This window comes from Carassius carassius, chromosome 2 (genome assembly GCF_963082965.1).
Source record: "Carassius carassius chromosome 2, fCarCar2.1, whole genome shotgun sequence".
Classification (NCBI taxonomy): Eukaryota; Metazoa; Chordata; class Actinopteri; order Cypriniformes; family Cyprinidae; genus Carassius; species Carassius carassius.
The window spans coordinates 48,671,885-48,692,599 of record NC_081756.1 but is presented as its reverse complement, the minus strand read 5'-3'; the positions used below and the strand labels follow the sequence as shown (position 1 = coordinate 48,692,599).

Genomic DNA, 20,715 nt, shown 5'->3' with positions numbered 1-20,715 from the left:
TTTGTGTGTGTGTGAGAGAGAGTGAGAAACTCTTTCGTTCTCTGCCGAGGAGACTTATCCAGAACAATAATGATCACTGAACTCCATTCACAATGGAAGAAAAGTCCTGTGTTGCTTCATATTAGCTGCTGGGATTTCTGGCTGGTTCCTCATCAGACTGAGTATTTGGGATTTTGGCAGTCATGGCCCAGTGCAGTAGTCGGAAGTGTTCATTCTGACAGCAAATTTTGATTTAGTCTTAGACATAGTCTTTTGACTAAAATGGCATTTAGTTTTAGTCATATTTCAGTCATCTGAATTGGTTTAGGTTTTGTCAACTGAATCTACAGTAGACTCAGTTGGCTAAAATCGAATGGGTTTAGTTAAATTGTAATGCAGTTCGATATCTCAAAAATTTCCAAACTCTTAGGTTTGTTGTTAAGGTTTTATCATAACAATTTTCCACATTATTCATTCTTTCATATGGAATGCCACACCTGACAAAATTTTAAATAAATGCAATTTATTTATAAATAAATATACAAATAAATATACAAAGACAAGTAAAGAAATAATAATGATAATTATTATTATTATTTATATTTTTATTTCTTCATTTATGCATGTTTTCCCACAATTATAATTTTTCTCTTTTATTTATTTATATTTTCATTTTTATTTATTTCCACATTTATGTATTTATTTACGTATTTATTACTATATTTATTTATTTATATTTTGTTAGCATCCCATACTTTCAAGTAGACATATCTATTTAAATAAATAAATTCAGATTAATCTTTATTAGGGTTACTAAAGTCATCCAGTCGAGAGCACTGTGTCATTTGCTCTCTCTCTTTTGTTGCTTGATTAACGTTACTGACACATACAGCAGTAACTAAATTAGGCTACTGTCACTTTAAATCCGAATTCATGGGTGCATTATACTGATACACATCCGATATTCTCCCAACTGTTTTCATTCACTTAAGACGTAACCGAGTGTGTTTATGTGAATACTCTTCAAAACAGACAATTCGGCATCAGAGCTGAATTCAGTACTCATGCACTGCGTGAGAGATGCTTTTCTGTGCGCGCTCCGAAAACACGACCGAATTGAGTTCTCTTTTGCATTATCATGCTTTTCAAATCTACCCACACGTCTGAAAAGTAGAGGTGTATGTTCCCTCGCTTTGCAAAATGCTAATTTTGAACTTGGTGATTCACATTCACTACTATTTAGAGGTCAGAATAAGAGCCAAACAACTTTTAAATAAGTGCTTGACATTAGCCGAGACACATTCGGAGGAAATAAGCAATGCATGCTCGTTTGCAAACTCGTGAAATGCCAAGTGAGCTCATCCTGCAAGGCACCAGCAGAACTCCCACAAGAAGGAGGGGGAACAATGCACACCCTGGGAATAGCAGCTCATGTGCAAGAAGACAGCAATCCAAATCCGAAAGATTCCCTGCAATAAAACATCCGAGAGCATTGAAAATGAGAGAAATCACAGGACGAGGGGTGCGGTTCACAAGGAAATGGGGGTAGCATGGTTGAAAATAGGACAGCACTTTCAGTTTGAGACAGGAGCTGATGCATGTGTGATTATTGAGGAGACATTCACACCAAAGAAAGAAGAGCTCCAGCTGAGGCTTCACGCAGGAGGCCAAGAGCTGAGCAGGTTGAGCCTGAACCAAGACGGAGACTTGAAGAGGGTCGAGTCCAAGTCAAGATTAAGACCTGAAAGATTCAGGCAGTGTAAATATGCTTTCCTTCAGGGTGAATGAAGCCTGGTTTTGCATCAGAGTAACACACCGTGCTTCACTTACACTTGAAAATAAACGTTTTTCATGATAAAGAACCATTTGTGCATTCTAAAGGTTCGGTGGATGTTAAAAGCTCAGCAGTGAATGGGTGACGTCAGAATGAGAATCCAAATAACTATTTAAAAATGTCACAAAATGTTTTTTATCAGCTATTTGGACTCTCATTCTGATGGCACCCATTCACTGAAGAGCATCCATTGGTGAGCAAGTGATGCAATGCTACATTTCTCCAAATCTGACGAAGAAACAAACTCATCTCCATCGTGGATGGCCTGAGGAAATTTTTCAGCAAATATTCAGCTCTTCATGGAACCACATGACAATACAGAAGCTTTACTTTTGCTCCATTGTTTATGTTCTTTTACTAGTACTAGAGAAGGACTTGGGACAGAGTCTAATCTCGAGTGCTACAACACATCAGTGTGCTTTGAAGAAGCCTCCTGAGGTTATAGAGATGGGTCTAATCAAGAGATGTGCCTCAGCAGGGTGGAAAGTTGAAAACTGATCCAGTGAAAATCATCTTAAAAGAGACTGAACTCTATTCCATGCATGCAGCACATGAAGTACACAAGGGTAGGCTGAACTCAAGCATATGGAGTAAGAAGGCACCCTTGATGAAGCCATGGTGGTGTGCAGCCCTGCTGTCGGTAATCACGTCCCGTGGAGATGCCCCCATCTGTGTCGAATAAGGCAGTGAAGAGGGTGAAATTAATTCTTCCCACTGCAGAGGATGTAATTGTTAAACTCTCTGCCGCTGGTTTATTTAGCTGTTTAGATACAGCAACTGGGTTTTACCAGATTCCTCACAATGAAGTCACAAGCTGACCACTTTAATCACTACAAACATCCCAATTCAGATCTATCACTAGTCCAGAAACTGTTCAAAGAAAACAATGGAGAACGCATGTGTTCAGCGAAGCAGAAAAATAAAAGGAAAATCTGCTCCGTCCATTCAGTATGTCTGAATTATAAAATAACATTAATACCAACAACAACAATAATAATGATAGCACTTACAATTGAAATTGTATAAATATTTGTACATGTATTAGAAGTAGTAGAAGTATTACTATTAATAATACTAATTACTAATAGTAATGTACTTATTGAAGTTAAATCTGTATCATTTTAAAGGAAATACGATAAAAAAAAATTCAAATACATGACTATTGTACCATAAAATAAACAAGCATTCATTTTTATAATTGTAATATTATATGTGTATTATTTTTATTATTATAGTACTTATAGTATATATATATATATATATATATATATATATATATATATTACATAATTGTTTATTTTACAGTGCAATAGTAATGTATTTATTATTTGTTAAATAATAATAATAATAATTTTACAGAACTACTGTCACATGTTTGTTCCAGTTTTCCTTATTTGGTCATGTTTCCTGTCCTCAGTTCTATTAGTTCCAATTGTTTAGTTAGTTAGTTAATTTGGTTCCAGCTGTGTGCCATTAATTAGTTAATTTGTTCCCAGGTGTGTCCGATTGTGTGTTGAGTTCTCGTTCTGCTGTTAAATGTCTTCTCAGTTCTTGTGTATGTCTGTTGATTACCACAAAAAATGAATGAATGAATGAACAAAATTACCAAACTAACTTTTATGAATGTTTTAATAATTTTTGCTTACAAAAGTAAAAACCATATATTAGAGCTTTTATTTGGCGAGACTTTAGACCTTCTCCTTTGGTGACAACAAATTTATAAATTATTCTGATTACAAGTCTGGGAAGATGGTTGGCATATTATAAGCAACCTTAACAACACTTGTAAAGATGGTGTTTATATGAAGAAGCTATGCATGCAATAAATACATGCATTCAAAAATGCTCGGTTTTTTAATCAAATTTACATGACTCCCATGACCCACCATGCATAAAATACAGAAATATCCCTAAAGAGGATTCATATGTGTTAAAGGTGGCAGAACCGTACGTGGATAAAGTCGTGTCTTTGCTGAAACAGAAAAAGACCTCCTGAATAATGAAGAGCACTCGGGTCGGAGGCTCCAGATGAAGCTCATGCAGTTGAGATGCAATGCAGAGCATGATCCTGGGAAGAGACGTGTTCTCCTGGGGCCCGAACACACAGCCTCGCTGAGATAACTACATCCAGTACAGTACAACGCTTCTGTCATCAGTAACACCACAGAAAATGAAGGTCAACGGGGTCAACACTCGAGGGCATCCAAAGTCACCGGAGAGTATTTTCAGAGTCTGAACACAAGTTATTGTAGTGTAAGGTCTGTTGGTCCTTGACCGAATTCATGACAGACAACAAGGCAGGAAAGAGCTAAGGAGTCAGATCGCTGGTCTTTATTTCACAGGACATCAAATTCAGTGTGTGGACGCGCTCTTGCTGCAACGAGACAATTACCACGCGGCCCGCCAGAGAAAATAATGATAGATCTGTGTGAAGTAGCATTATATTACCACAATTAGATGTTCATTTACAGTGAAAAGAGCCTCAAATTAAATCCTACACCAATTGTTTTTCAGTGTGCAAATATGACCACAATTTTTGAGAAAAGGAGAATCAAATTCAGTCATTTTGGGGGACAAAGTCAAGAAAAAAGTTCCATGAAACCCTAATGGGACTGATACGGGAAAGTACTCATAAATCGTGATTTTTTTTTTTTCTTTTCTTTTCTTTTTTTTCCATAATCCACGTAAATCCAAGTGATTTAATTAGAAATTCTGAATAAAAGTTCAGAAACATTTGTGTATTCTTGGATCAGAATTAAAATTTTGGGCAAAAGTTGCACTATTGCAATTGAAGTATTTAATACATTTTTTAAAACTTTTTTTTTTAAATCATTTTTTTGTTTTGTTTTTATTGCTTTTGTATGTCATTATTTTTATTTCGTGTGCATCTCTTCTGATTATTGTATGATTATTTTAAATCCTCTTTATATGCAAAGCACTTTGAATTAAAATTGTTTATGAATTTACAATTATTTCGAATAAATGATTTATCAATGTACTTTTTTTGGACCCTTGTAATCTTTAACCAAACATATTAACATCCCCTTCTTGCAAACTTTCCTTCAAATCTGCAACACCAACTTTTTACAATCCAATCTATTCCTGATGCACATAATCAGGTCCTGTTTAGTCCTGGCTTTATTGGGAGATGATCTTATTCATTCATATGCAGCACATTCATGTGCAGCTGCCTACCGTCTCATAAATGTGTTCATCTGAGAAAAAAAGTGTCATGTTGAGTCATGTTGCTCACACAGATGACACGGGAGAGTAGCATGATTCGTCGACCCCATTAACCCTGCATGACGCATTTGCACTCTTGATAGTTCATCCTGAGAATAAAAAGGTCAAAAACGAGCAGCTCTCACCCTCAGAGTGTTGATCTGTGTGCCGTTGTTGAAGAAATCCCAGAGTACGTCTTCATTCTCCAGCCAGGCCTCTGCCAGGTCTCCCACTTTAGCCAGCGCATCAAATGTGCGGTTGGCCTGATGACAGAGACACTGCATTAAACTCATGCGGACGACTGTTCAGTGCATGCAGCTCATCAGACTGGAATACCTGATGCTGACTGGCTAAGCGCTGTATAATAATAATATATATATATATATATATAATATAAACACTGGAGTTTTTCATTGAGCTGATTCGTGAGCCTTTGGCAAGAATCACCTTACAATCAGATCAATCAACAAAACCTTCGTAAGAGTTTCTCAAGAATTTGTAGAATTAAACATTTATTTAACGTACTTCTACCGTACTTAATATACTTAACTCTTACAATAACTTCTTAAACATTTTTTTGTCAAATATCAGTTCTGAATTTTTTTACAAATGTTCTTAAATTAAATTCTTGACAAATTAAGTATATATAAAATAATGTCTTTCTTATTTTCTTGAATCCAGCCCAAGCTTGTCCTTTTACCTCTGCTAAAACAAACAAAATGTAAATGAAAAAAAAAAAATATATATATATATATATATAATCATAAAAAAATACAGACACAAAATAATAAATTAATTAATGAATAAATAAATGAAATATTGTTATCAATAAAAATATTTGAGAATTGAAGAATTTCTCAATAATTGCATTAAGGAATATTTGCACAAACTTAAAAGTTAAGAAATTTTGTTAAGAAATGCAAATCTTGAGAAATTCAGAATTATTTATTAAGTATTTGTTGTTGTTGTTGTTGTTGTTTAGGTTTTATCTGGGGTTGGATTCGTAAAAATCAGACATTTTGTGAATTTTCTAAGCTCGTCCTGGTACAAAGAAAAAAGAGAGAAAGAACATGTAAGAGAACTTAAGAATTTCTCAAGAATTCCATTTAGAAACGTTTGTACAAACCTCCTAGAAGTTAAGAAAATTCCATAATGAGTTTGTAGAATTGTCCCTAAATGCAATTCTTAAGAAAAGTGCTCATGTTTTTTAATTATTATTATTTATTTTTTTGAAGGACATGTCCAGAGATGAGCCAGGGCTGGAATCCATTCATGTTCTCTCTCTTTCTGGAAGCACGTCAGCACTGCGACATGAAGCTTTAAACATACGTGTGTAAGATTTGATGCGACACAATCAGCAGCTGTTTGCGTGTGTGAGAACGAGGTGGATTTCTCACTGAGCTCGTTACACTGATCTGCATCTCACTGCTCTTATTGAGTGCACGTTACCTCTGTGATGATGCTGCGTGTGACATTAGTGTCAGGTGCGTAGAGGATCTTTCCCTGCAGGAACGGCCGGAAGGTCCTCCAGATCAGACGCAGACTGGAGGTGCTCTCCAGCGTGTCCGTCAGGTTCTTACAGAAGTCACCTGCAGAGACAGACGAGTGCATGTGTGTGAAGAAAACACAACGCCACAGCAGCCTCAGACTCAGAGGTTTATAATAATCAGGGTTTATAATAATCATAACTATAGAAAAATATGATAATAATGACTTTTTAATCTAAAATTAATTATATAAACTACAATACATTCACATTTAAAATCTGTTCATCATATAAAGTGATTGGAATAGGACCCTTAGTGTCTCTTTAGGATATTAGGAGTAAACAGATTTGTATTCATATTACATATACAATGTATTTTTGAACATTTTGAAGTGTGAAAAAATGATCACAGTTTTGTGAGAAAAAATTATGAGAGAATGTTTTCAAAATATTTTCATTTGCGTTCTGTGTTTTGTGAAATTTGGAACAATATGAAGGTGAGTAAAAGATTAAAGTAAATTATATTTGTGTCATTATATTTGTATTCAATCAGGGTTATTATTATTAATTTATTTATTTTAAATCAATCAATACTACAACAACTGCAATTTAAATTTGTTTAGTAAAATAACTTTTTTTTCTTTTTTTCTTTTCTCATGAGTTCTGATTTAGGAGCATTATCTGCAAGTACGCATTACACTGATTCTTAATTGAATATAAAAACATAAAGGTTTTTTATTTGTTTTTTGAGTTGTGAGAAACTTCAGGGTAAAATTGAAGTGTCTCTAAGTGGCTTTTTAAGCAGCACCCCAGGGTTATGTGAATAAAGCAATCCATTTGCTGCTTTTGTATTTTATTTATTGAATTCTACACTCTTTTTCTTCTTAAATGCATTTCTTTTGTCACTTCACTGCCCTGCTGAACTCGCTCACAGAAAAGCCTTGATCTGAGATGGCCTGAACCTCTTGAAATAAATGCAGAATAAATGAAATGCATCCCAGGAAGACAATTCACTGCCTTCAACTCTCCTCTTTATTATGCATGCTTAGAACTGTATAACATAAAAAAATAAAAATAAAATCATGATAAGGCTTAGCAAGAGCTGCATTTTATTTAGATATTTAACATTAAATACTTAAAATATGTGTTTCGTGTTTTAGAGTAAAACAACTGTTTTACAGTAGCAGTGTAAAACATATTATTATTATTATTATTATTATTATGTTTTGTAAATATTCAATTTCTTTATATTTTGTATGTAAATGTATTACTACAATATTAAAATATCCTGTTGTACACACACACACATACACACACACAATTAGACTTTCTCAAATAGTGAAACCCTAATTTGCAGCTTTATTTCTGTTAATGAAAACATTTTTTTTTTTTTTACAGTTTTAGTTAACAATAACAAATCTGCAAATAAGCATCACTAAATTATAGCTCAAAATGTGCATTATTATGAATTATAATGCAAAAAATTGCAAAAGTTGGCATCCACAATCTGATACCACAGTAGAGGAATACAAGCGACCCTTTTCATATCTTTATGCCACACATGTCATTTGAAAGTCACATAGATCACTGGTGGCAGATGACAAATGTGACAGTCCCAATGCACATCTGCACATACAGTTTGTGTCAGAACGAAAAACACAATCACTGCTCAACAGAAAGAAGTACATTTGAGCATTAAACAGACACAATCGCTCTGATTTCTGACTTATGACTTCCGTGGCACTCACTGCTCCTGTTTTATTAGTGTAGGAGCATCAAACGACACACCAGAGGAGCGCTCTGCTGATTTACTGAAAGATCAACAGCGCAGCCAAATCTCCCAGCGCAGCTAAACTCCCCATTATGTACAGCAGACACACAAACATGCATTCTGTATTTCATAACGCATCTGTCTGCTCTCCCACCAGAGAGACGTCAACATGGCCTCGTCGACTGACACATCCCAGTGTGAGCGTACAATCCCGGCTCGGCCGATTCAGAGAGAAGGCGGGATCTCATCAGCATGCCAACAGGGCCAGGAAGCCACCAAAACAGATCCGTGCACAATGCTGCGTGGTTTGTGTGATTCACGCTGTCAGAACAACCGAAAGCGCTCGGGGAGAAACAGCCGATCCTATTTACTGCAGTTTCAAAGACAAGGTAATTAACAGAAAGGCCCAGCAGAGCCGCTAATTAACTCGGTCCTCCTGATATTCAGCGTTCTGTTCAAACACACGAGACGCTGTAAACAAACAAACAACATCAAACGCCTTCTGCTGAGTGAACTAGTCACTAGTCAGTTAACTAGGTTCTCCAGATAAACCCAAATGATCCACTGGGAATGTTTAACAGCTCACTGGAGTGGAAAATAACTGAGTAATGACTTAAATTATTAACATTTAAATGGATGCTATCCTTCGTGAGAAAGTAGTACACTTAAGTATACTTTTAAAAAGAGCATTTATTACAAAAATAACGTGCTTTAAAAAATATATACTTAATTGCAGGGTAGATTAATTGAATTTGTATATATATATATATATATGGTTAGCCTCTGCTCTGCCTGTACGCGGTCATGTGTTTTGGAGAAGCTGTGGCTTTGGAGAGTGATTTGCAGGGAGGGGGAGATCTTGTGCTTTCCAAGCTAGCTTGCTATTGCTAGCCGACCTGAAATCGCTTACTCTAGCTTTAAGTGTACACTCTAAAAAATGCTAGACTGTTTCATCCCAATTTTGGGGAAAATATGAACTAACACAACTTTTGGGTTAAAAATTTTATTAAAAAATGTAACCCACCGTTTGCGTTAGTCCATATTTTACCAAAGGTTGGGTTGAAACAACCCAGCATATTTTACAGAGTATTATTGTTTAATTTCATATTAAATGCAATTAGATTAATTTTTAAGATTTTTTTTTTTTTAAGTAGGACTTAAGTACACACTTAAATGCAGTTTTTTAAAAAGTGCAATTTGTCAAATGTCAAATTAAACTGTTTAGACTTTATTTTAAAGTTTCCTTGTTACATGCAACATGTACTTACTAATATAATAACAATTAATTATGCATAATTACATGCATGTAACCCTAAAACAAACCCTAATCCTAATCCTAACTACACAGTAAGTACATGTAGTTAATTAATATTACTCAGTACTTAAGTGGATAATTACACTGGAACAAGGACACATTACAATAAAGTGTAAACAAACATTTAACTTTAAAGTACATTTTCAGTGTTAATGTTTTATTAATCTTTTGTCATGCTTTTAAAAAACTAGACTTATTTTAATGTAGGACTTAAGTATGTAGTTCCATAATTACTTAAGAGTGGTAAAAAAAATTCAAGGCACTTCAGTGTCTATAACTTTTAACATTTTTGAGCATTATCAAATCTGGTTGATAAAAAGTGAAGCCCAAAGGGTCTTCTTTCTAAAGACACCACAATTATGTTTGTAACACACTGAAGTAGGAAACTATTACAATTATAAGTTAGTTAGAGCACTTTCAGCTGTGAGTCCCATAATGGGGGGTGCTGGCTAACAGGTTAAGTAATTACTTTTAGAACGGCTGAATATACTGACAAGCATTTATGATAAACTAAAATCTATTTTAATGCCATTTCTATTGGAACTTTTATGTAATTTATTTAATTATATTCTCATTTACACATTTATAATGATAAAGTTGGAATTTAGTATATTTAAAATATATTAATTTTATATGTAATATGGAATAACATAGTAAAGTTAAAATTATAATGAGGTACTTTACATGTGATTTAGTATGTTAGTCAACACATTAAAATAAGTTTATTTTAAAACACAACAAAAGATTTAAGATGTACTTTAAGTACTGTACTTAAGTGTGTGAAAGCGCCTCTCTCTAAGTGCACTTAAGTGATCTTTTATTTAATTTATTATATGCAAGTACAGTTTGTTAAACATATATACGTATGATTTAAAGTACACTACAAGTAAACATTCAGGACAATAAGAAAACTTTTTTTTTCAAAAGGGATTAAGTAATAATATCATAACCCACTTGAACATTATGAAGTCCACTATTCAATTTTAGTTATGTCACACAATGAATGAGTCGGACTGAGGAATCAGCTCTTACTGGTGTTGGTGCTGGTCGTGGGGTTGTTGTTGTTGGTTGTTGCGGTGCTTGTGTTTTGTTGATTTGACGCAGTCCTCACAGCAGCTCTGCTCGTCGAGTTAGAGTCTGCTCCACACATCAGCTGAGAGAGGCTCCCGAACGGATCTGACCTGAAGTCCAACGTTTCTACTGCACTCAGCAGCACTGAAGACTTAAAGTTAGACATCTGTGTGGCGAGAGAGAGACAGAGAGAGAGGGGGGGGGGGCAGAGAGAGACAGAGAGAGAGACAGAGAGACAGAGAGAGAGAAGGGAAAACCTCCATGAACATATTCAGAATCGTGTGCATTTATTTGATTAAAAAATACAGTTAAAATTTATAAAAATGGGAAATATTATTCCAATTTAAAATAGCTGTTTTCTGTGTGAATATTTGTTAAAATATAATTTATTTATTTGATCAAAGCTGTATTTTCAGCATCTTTACTCTAGTCTTCAGTGTCACATGACCTTCAGAAATCATTCTAATATACTGATTTGCTGCTCAAGAAACATTTCTGATTATCATCAGTGTTCAAAACTGTCGTGCTGCTCAATATTTTTGTGGAAACTGTGATTTCTTTTTATTTTTCAGGATTCTGTGATGAATAGAAAGATCAAAACAACAGCATTTATTTGAAACATACATCTTTTGAAACATTATAAACAGTGTTGGGGTAAAATATTGTATATAACACAAGTTATGCAATCAGATAAACTATTTTCAAGTAACTAGTAAAGTAACCCATTCTTTTTTTTTAAACTACGTCCTTAACTCATTTCACTTTATGTGTGAAAGTGAATTTACATTTGCCAAAAATATAACTATATAACAAGCAAGCCCAGCCCAGATGAGAAAAAGTAACACAGAAGTAATGTTTTGCTTTACTTTCCATAGAAAGAAACAAAGTAAAGTAGTAAGTTACTTTTTTTTTTATATAGAATAACAACAATTATGTAAAAAAAAATAAAAAAGTGAAATATTATTACACTCTAAAACAGCTATGTGAATGTATTGTACAATTAAATGTATTTCTGTGATATAAAGCTGAATTTTCAGCATCACTACTCGAGTCTTCAGTGTCAAGTACTTTTTAGCGTGTAACATAATACAATGCATTACTTTTAAAAGTATCAACATTGATTATAAATATCTCTACATTCACTTTTGATCAATTGAATGCATTCTTGCTGAATAAAACTAGACTTATAATTTCTTCAAAATCTCCAAACTTTTGAACAGTAGTGTATTTAGTTCATTTTATAATGTACAATTTGCATTCATGCTGCCCTTGACCCATTGATTTTGTGTTTTTTTCCAGACAGGAAGATGAAATAAAGCATCTTATGAAAACACAGCACTTCTGCAAACATTTGTCCATCCCATAACTGAATATCAGTGTAATGTTATTAATTAATGCCACGCGTGTCTGTGTTATATAAGTGCATCTGCGCTTTGCATCTGTTGTCCCGCCGGCTAAAGCTGCTAATGCCAAACTTTGGAAAGGTGAAATGGTTTTTGGTGCGTGATCAGGACAGCACCTTCATAACGGGAACGCAAAGCACAAACTGTGTTTCAGTCTCACTTAATGAGCTTACAGACATAAAGCCTGTTTGTTCAGATCGGAAGTGACAGCTGCTGTGTTAACACCAAATGAGACGCTGTATTTGTCCAGTAGGTTTTATTTATATGGCCACTTGCATGCAAACAGCGTAATGGGCACTTTTTAAGTGCCCTTGCTTCCTGAAGTGTTTTGCCATTCATTTTCTCCACATTCAGATCTAAACCTTGAACCAAACCAGCCAGCTTTCGGATGAACTGTACAACAGTACACTATACAACTATTAGCCTAAAAGGTATTTATTTCAAGTTTTATACTGCAACAAAGTTTACCGCATATACAAACTAGTTTGAGTGCTCAGAAGCTTCATAATTTCTTTCTCAACTGGAGAGTTGGGGCACAACTACCTCAGTTCTTTTGTGAGGAAATGAACACTCATCCCATGAAGCTATAAAATGACACAACTGAAACTAAAACAAGGACACAGTATGAAACCCTCGAAATTGATTATAAAATGCATTTCATTTTGGTCCTCATGTTCACAGAGTTTCAGAGCTCAGTACAAACAAAAAAACAAATAATAATTGTAGAAACAATTTTCACTCAGAAATCGCGAGTAAATTTACATTCAGTTACCGGGAAATGTACTTCATACATTTATGTCAAGAATTAAATTTTCTATTAATTATTTAAATGTTTTTATTTAATAATTGTATCCATTATTTCCTTGTGAATCCAGTTTTCAAACTTTAGAATATGCCAAAATTTTGTATTAAATACTAATATATATATATATATGTAGGTAGAGTGGAAATAGAAGATGATTACAGAATTGACTAATTTTCTGAGATGTCTGGTTGGTAGGAAGTGTGATTGTTTATTCATCGTATCTATGTGTTTTTGTGCCTCTAATGTTAAATCTCGAGAGACACACGACTGCATCGTATTCTTGCAAAACCCTTCGTGACAGACTGAACCCACAGAGAGACAGAGGACTCACCCCGGTCATGAGCGGAGCGATGTGAGCGCTGGTTTGGCCCATTAGAGCGCTGACCTCCAGCCGGTTCAGACCCAGAGCTGACGGAAGCTGAATCAGGAGAAAAAAAAAACTCATTTCAGTATTACTGATTTCTTCTGAGCTTAACTGTGTATTACATGGGCTCTGCCTCACGGAGCCGAAGATTAAGACTGTATTACTGAAGTGAAGCTAAGTGCAGTTAAATCTGTAAAGATCATTAGATTTCCAGAGTTTATTCTCAGAGAAGAAGGATGTCAGGCAGTTAAAACAACCTTGATAAAGCCCCATTCACTGGCCTCTCAGCCGCCGCTATCTCTGTGACCTTCACACACTCAGCACTGATTACTTCAGAGGGACTGTGTGTGTCTGTGTGTGTGTGTGTGTGTGTGTGTGTGTGTCTGTGTGTGTCTGTGTGTGTGTGTGTGTGTGTGTGTGTGTGTGTCTGTGTGTGTGTGTCTGTGTGTGTGTGTGTGTGTGTGTGTGTGTCTGTGTGTGTGTGTGTGTGTGTCTGTGTGTCTGTGTGTGAGTGTGTGTGTGTGTGTGTGTGTGTGTGTGTGTCTGTGTGTGTGTGTGTGTGTGTGTGTGTGTGTCTGTGTGTGAGTGTGTGTGTGTGTGTGTGTGTGTGTGTGTGTGTGTGTGTGTGTGTCTGTGTGTGTGTGTCTGTGTGTGTGTGTCTGTGTGTGTGTGTGTGTGTGTGTGTGTGTGTGTCTGTGTGTGTGTGTGTGTGTGTCTGTGTGTGTCTGTGTGTGTGTGTGTGTGTCTGTGTGTGTGTGTGTGTGTGTCTGTGTGTGTGTGTGTGTGTGTGTGTGTCTGTGTGTCTGTGTGTGAGTGTGTGTGTGTGTGTGTGTGTGTGTGTGTGTGTCTGTGTGTGTGTGTGTGTGTGTGTGTGTGTGTGTCTGTGTGTGAGTGTGTGTGTGTGTGTGTGTGTGTGTGTGTGTGTCTGTGTGTGTGTGTCTGTGTGTGTGTGTGTGTGTGTGTGTGTGTGTGTGTGTGTGTCTGTGTGTCTGTGTGTGAGTGTGTGTGTGTGTGTGTGTGTGTCTGTGTGTGTGTGTCTGTGTGTGTGTGTGTGTGTGTGTGTGTGTGTGTGTGTGTGTGTCTGTGTGTGTGTGTGTGTGTATGTGTGTGTGTGTGTGTGTGTGTGTCTGTGTGTGTGTCTGTGTGTGTGTGTTTGTCTGTGTGTGTGTGTGTGTGTGTGTGTGTGTGTGTGTGTGTGTCTGTGTGTCTGTGTGTGTGTCTGTGTGTCTGTGTGTGTGTCTGTGTGTCTGTGTGAGTGTGTGTGAGTGTGTGTGAGTGTGTCTGTGTGTTTGTGTTTGTGTGTGTGTGTGTGTGTGTGTGTGTGTCTGTGTGTGTGTGTGTGTGTGTGTGTGTGTGTGTGTGTGTGTGTGTGTGTGTGTGAGTGTGTGTGTGTGTGTGTGTGTGTCTGTGTGTGTGTGTGTGTGTGTGTGTGTGTGTGTGTGTGTGTGTGTGTGTGAGAGAGAGAGAGAGAGAGAGAGAGAGAGCATTTATTGCTGTAAATGTTTTTTTTTTCATTCAGTCTGGAGAACATTTCTGCTTCAGAACAGTGACCCGAAGCGCTTCAGGACGAGAGCAGCTGATAAATGTCTTAAACTAACGGTTGAAGGTGTAGGAAAAGGCTGAGGGCCGCTGTAAACATGAGCATTTCCTATTTCCTTCATAACTCACAAACTACTGCAAATCTGTCTCACATCTCTTAGTGTGAGACACACGTTTTTGTGTCAAGCATAAAATATTAGAGAGAGATCGCAATCTTGAGATTATTAACCCTGTTGATTCATTAGAGCACGAGTACTCGATTACTTTAGAATTGAATTTAATTGTTTTATTAATATTACTGAATAGTTCACTTTTGTTATAAAAAGTTTAGCTGCCAAAAAGCAAAAAGTCTAAATGATATTTACATTATAATTATTTGAGTTGATTTACAACATACTTTCTAAAACATCAATGATCAGCTCTGAGTGTATTATTAAATTATGGTGAACTTTAAATTATGATAGAAGTCCAGTTTAACGTGAATAAATTGACAAATATAATGCAATAGTACATAGGAATGTGCTTAATAAAAAAAAATACAATTAAAAATATAAAAATAATACAGTTATATCTTACATTTTTGTTTAATTGCATTTGACTACATTTTAGATCACTTCACAATAAATACACATTTTATATTAAATTGCATTAAAGATTTTGTTAAAGGTGAATATTTTATGCCTTTCTTTGATTATTACAAGTTTGATTGTTTTATATACATTAACACTAAATTTTGCTTATATTCATTTATTTATTTTATTAATTTATTTAGTTTATATTGATAATTTGTAATGTTTACATTTAATGTGTTTTTAAAATAAGGAGAAAAACAATTGCCAATGAGCCAAAAAAACAAATATGTGAGCATGACAAAGGGGTTATGACATGACAAATATATAAAAATAATTATAATTATAATTATAATATTAAATACTTTAATATGTTCCTTCAGGCTATAATGTCAATTAATTGTTCATTGTATTTATTTATTCATTCATTCACAATTTTAAAATGTATGTATTTTGTAATTGTAATCATAAAACATGAAAAAGCCGCACTCATAGAAATAAGGAGCATCACTCACTGCATTCAGGAGTTTCATGTTGTCCAGATTCTGCATGAAGACACGTCTGGCTTGAAGCAGCTGATTGGCTGTCAGGGAGCATGTGATGTTCTGAAACTCCTCTTTCTGATTGGTTGAGGTAAAGTCCAGGATGCGACTGACCGAAGGGCCGCAGAGAAGCGAGTGCAGATCTCCATCAGCTGACAGCGAAGGCAACTGCAGCACATAATAATCAACACCACCATATTCAGATGCTTCTCACACACACACACATTACATCCAAGTATGTCTATAAAATATCTGCTACTTATTACATTAGTATGGATTTCAAATTATAATAAATATAAAAAAAATTTTTTTTATTGCAATTTAAAAGATAATTTTAATTAATTTAAATGTATGCATTTAGCAGACACTTTTATCCAAAGTGACTTACAGTGCATTTAGGCTAACATTTTTTTACCTAACACGTGTTCCCTGGGAATCGAACCCACAACCTTGCACTCCGAAGCTCTACCACTGAACAGCAGGGACACTTAACTCATAATATTTTAGGCTTTTTATTTGATAAACACCATTTTTGATAATACATTTGCATTAAATAATATCCGTGATATTTATGTTGTTTTAAATAAATATATAGTTTCGCAAATTTGTTTCTGAGCAACCATTAGTTGTAAATTCAAAGGATTTTAATTAAATTCCATTCATTACAAATGGAGTTAATACTGCTAATTTAAATTACTTATTTTCAGATTAGTCATGCATTTTGAATAGTAAAACTGAATTAAATCATTAAAGCAAAATTCAGGAAAATGTAACTGGAAATGTAACTAGACTCCACAGTTGAAACCTGATGATTAATGTTGAATCTTGTAACAAATGCTCATGGCTTCTGTGTTTTGTGTTTGAAGTTCAGATGACGTCTGCTTGACATCTGAACCTGGCTTTATTAATGCGGAGGTGAAACTCGTAAAACAGGTCAAACTCGGCCTCTGATGCTGGACCTCCTCCAGTCCTCACTAAACACATCAGTCTGTGGATGACGCACCTGTCCCAGACGAACCTTCGTCCTCATCAGGCTCGTGACGGTTGTGTTGGGCACCGAGAGGCTTTTTGTCAGATAATCAGAGAACGTCTCGTTGGTTCTCAGCAAACTGTAAAGAGGAATCGACTGACCTGAGACAGAAAGAGAGAATCTGAACATACTGCTCTCAGCTCATGCAGCTGAACATACTTCAATAAATAAATATAATACATAAATACATCAAATAAAAATGATTAAATAAATAAATAGTTATATATTGCTGTTAAGCTATTTTTAAAAAAATTTGTGTAAACAGCAAAAAAAAGAATAACAAATATGTAAATAAATGCATTTCTAATATTTATATATATATATATATATGTATAGATGTTAGTTATTTTTGTAGTCAAATCAGCAAACATAAAAGTAAATAATTTCATACATTAAAATATGTAGATAATAATAAAAATCCAGAAATACATAAATACTAAAAAAAAACAAGTAATAAAAACATTAAAACTCAAAACAAAAATTAAGATAACAGATGAAAATAAAAAACAAAACCTACCAAAAAAATAAATATAAACGTTTTCTGTTAAAATGTAATGTATTTCTGTGATCAAAGCTGTATTTTCAGCATCATTCCTCCAGTCTTCAGTGTCACATGATCTTCAGAAATCAGTCTAATATACTGATTTCCTGCTCAAGAAACATTTCTGATTATTATCAATGTTGAAAACAGTCGTGCTGCACAATATCTGTGATTCATTTTATTTTTTTCAGGATTCACAGGTGAGTTGAAAGTTCAAAAGAACAGCATTTACTTGAAATAGAAATCTTTTTTTAACTTTATAAATGGCTCTACTGTCGCTCTTGATAACTTTAATGCATCCTTGGTGAATACAATTATTAATTTCTTTCTAAACCAGTAGTACATGTCCCTGGTTGTGGTGTGGATCTGTATTGCGGCGGGCGGCTCTGGCTAAATTGAGTTTGTGATTGAAGGAGTGGATGTGGCTTATTAAACACGTGTTAGCCCGTTAAAGGCTCATTTAGCTGTAATGCAACACACTGTTTTGTCTTCGTGCAAGAATTCCTCCCACACACTCACACAAAAACCATGAAAGCCAATTAGGCGTGTGAAAGCGAGTGTGTTTGCATGGAGTCTGAAGAAAGCTGATGTAACGCACATCAAAGAGCGCCGGCGGAAACAGAGAGAGCCGAGCTGGATAAGACCTACAGAGGAGCGCTAATGAGCGGCAGGATATCAGACAGAGAGTGCGTCATTACAACAGTCCTGTCCAACACAATCACACACACACACAGCTCGCACCTTCATCATCCACTGGCCGCTTCTGTCGGACAGTCTCTGGCAGAGCTGTGAGTTAATTACTCTCTCTCTCAGATCTCCTGATCAATTTAATCTGGTATAATAGAAGTTCACGGCCCCCGAATGCAAATGCGGCCGTCGGCGGTGACCGGGGCCCAACAACACGACGCTCTGCGGCCTATTTGCAAATGAGTTTTCCTCTCAAATCTGAATATTATTAGACGCACGGTACAAACAAACCACAGCAAGATATACTGTCCTCCGAATCAGCAACAAGAGCGTCTGTAAATCACGGATATAAACGCAGTGGAGGACGGGATGGTATTTCAGACTGACATCTCAAATAATAAACAGAAAAACGTGTTTCCCGAAAGTTTAGACAGAATATTTTATAAAATAAAATGCATGTTGTCCAATCTAAATAATTACTGCATCAAATTTAATTAAACTTATGCATTTAGCAGACAATTTTATCCAAAGCGACTTACAGTGCATTCAGGCTATGAATTTTAAACATATCATGTGTTCCCGGGGAATCGAACCCCCAACTTTGCGCTTGATAACGCAATGCTCTACCACTTGAGCTACAGGAACACCACTATTCAATTCATTAGATTAAATGTATATACGCATATCATATTTGCATGCAGATGCACATTAATTTAACAGATCTAAACTCTTATTCTAAAGTCAACAGCTGACTCACTTACCTCTATTTTTATCTCTATTTTACAGACATTATGAAAGTCGATCTAATAATGACTCCCACGTTTGATTACTCACAGGGCATGAGTGTCATACTGGGGAAATGCTGTCGATTGCTTCATGTGTTTATGAGTTTGATGGACAAAACAGCCTAAGCTGGTCTGCCGTGATTTGAACTGATCTAGTTGGTCCTCAAAACTGAACAGCAACCAACAAAACCAGATCAGTAAAACACCAGCACGTTTTGAAACATAAAGCCAGACGTTCACCTGCGGCTGGGTTTGCATTCTGCAGGACAGACGTCCATCGTCCGATATCCTCAGAGATCAGTTTGACGTTGCTGAAGAGAGAGGGATCCGCCAGGAGCGACTGCACTTCAACCAAAACCTTTGTGACTCTAAATCAACATTCGAAAGAATCACACAAATACAGAGAAACAGAGAATTTAGAGATGAATGCTTCAGCAGTTAAAATACGTTAAAATGTGCCACTATACATAATAATCACTATAGTAATGTATTTGTTAAGTTTGCATGGAATTAAAAGTACTATGCAATAAATTATATATATATATATATATATATATATATATCATTTTAATTCACATGGAATTTAATACCGTTTAATCAATTCTTTACAAAATACATTTAAATAAATAAATTTAAATTAAAAAAATGTATAGTAATTTAAAGATTTTAACTAAATTACTATGCTTATGTGTTGGGTCTACATTTATTTAGAGATTCATTGTGTAAATAAAAATGTATGATGTCATTATACCATTTATTATACTTAATTGGTTTACATAGAACAGAATGTACTTTTAATAAGGTATTTAGGAAAAAATATTATTATGCATTCAATATGTTGGGTCTCCATTTATTTAGAGATTCAATGTGGAAATACATTCAAACATATTTACAAGACTTTTTAATGTACGTTAATATATTAAGCATCAATGATGTTTAACACAGTGAGAAACATTTAAGCAATTTAATAATCATTAAGAAAATACATTTTAGTTTATCTTAGTTTAATTGTTAATCTTCCTACATTTAGTTGAGATTTATTGTGCAAATATGTGTATATTTATTTATTATGATTAATGTCAGACAACGCTGTGATTGAGGTGAAGTGGACAGCGCAGGTGTGACACTCACGTGGAGTTGTCGAAGTTGTTCACCTGTCCAGGTGCTTCGCCAGGTGTGGGGAAACTCAAACACGGGTTCTGCATGTTACACAGCATGCCCTGTAGCCATGGCAACACTCCTGCCGATGGGAGGGGCTTATTTGGGTAGTGGCCTGAGAGGAAGCAAAGACTCACAATAACTGTTCGCAGCTTTATGCATCCTGCTTGCAAATCATTATTCTGATGTCCTTCAAGCAATTCAGAAGCACTAGTAACACGTGAAAATATTTGTTAAAAGTTTTGATTTCTCGATTTTAATCATTTTGTTAGTTATTGATAAATCACCAAACATTATTTGTAGTCCACATCATCCAAAAAAATATAAAAAAAATTTCTAACTTATATGAAACCAAGTCTAAGCCTCAACTTGAATTCTGTCAATTTTATATTGAAATCCAAATGATAAATGTTGCATTTGGTGCACTTTAATGTTTTATATATGTATTATATTTTTTACATGTCGAACCTGCAATTAATTAAAATGTATTATTTATAATTAAAAAAAATATATTTTTATATCTCAACAATTAACTGAAATATGGAAACATAACTATATCATTAAAACACTGACATGAAAACTGCATTAAGTGCTATTTAAATACTTAACTTATT

The 20,715-nt window shown here is 35.0% G+C and overlaps 1 protein-coding gene across 1 annotated transcript in view; it reads right to left on the bottom strand.

Annotated features, from left to right (window-relative positions):
• LOC132111366 (phospholipid-transporting ATPase ABCA1) overlaps nucleotides 1-20,715 on the bottom strand; it is a 143,008-nt gene that overhangs the window by 104,004 nt on the left and 18,289 nt on the right. The window contains exons 4-11 of the mRNA XM_059518590.1: nucleotides 20,075-20,216; nucleotides 19,184-19,311; nucleotides 16,904-17,031; nucleotides 15,874-16,068; nucleotides 13,218-13,304; nucleotides 10,640-10,844; nucleotides 6,485-6,624; nucleotides 5,182-5,298 (exon numbers count right to left, since the gene is read on the bottom strand). Coding sequence (XP_059374573.1) covers nucleotides 5,182-5,298; nucleotides 6,485-6,624; nucleotides 10,640-10,844; nucleotides 13,218-13,304; nucleotides 15,874-16,068; nucleotides 16,904-17,031; nucleotides 19,184-19,311; nucleotides 20,075-20,216 — 1,142 coding nt within the window. The remainder of the gene's footprint in view (nucleotides 1-5,181; nucleotides 5,299-6,484; nucleotides 6,625-10,639; nucleotides 10,845-13,217; nucleotides 13,305-15,873; nucleotides 16,069-16,903; nucleotides 17,032-19,183; nucleotides 19,312-20,074; nucleotides 20,217-20,715) is intronic.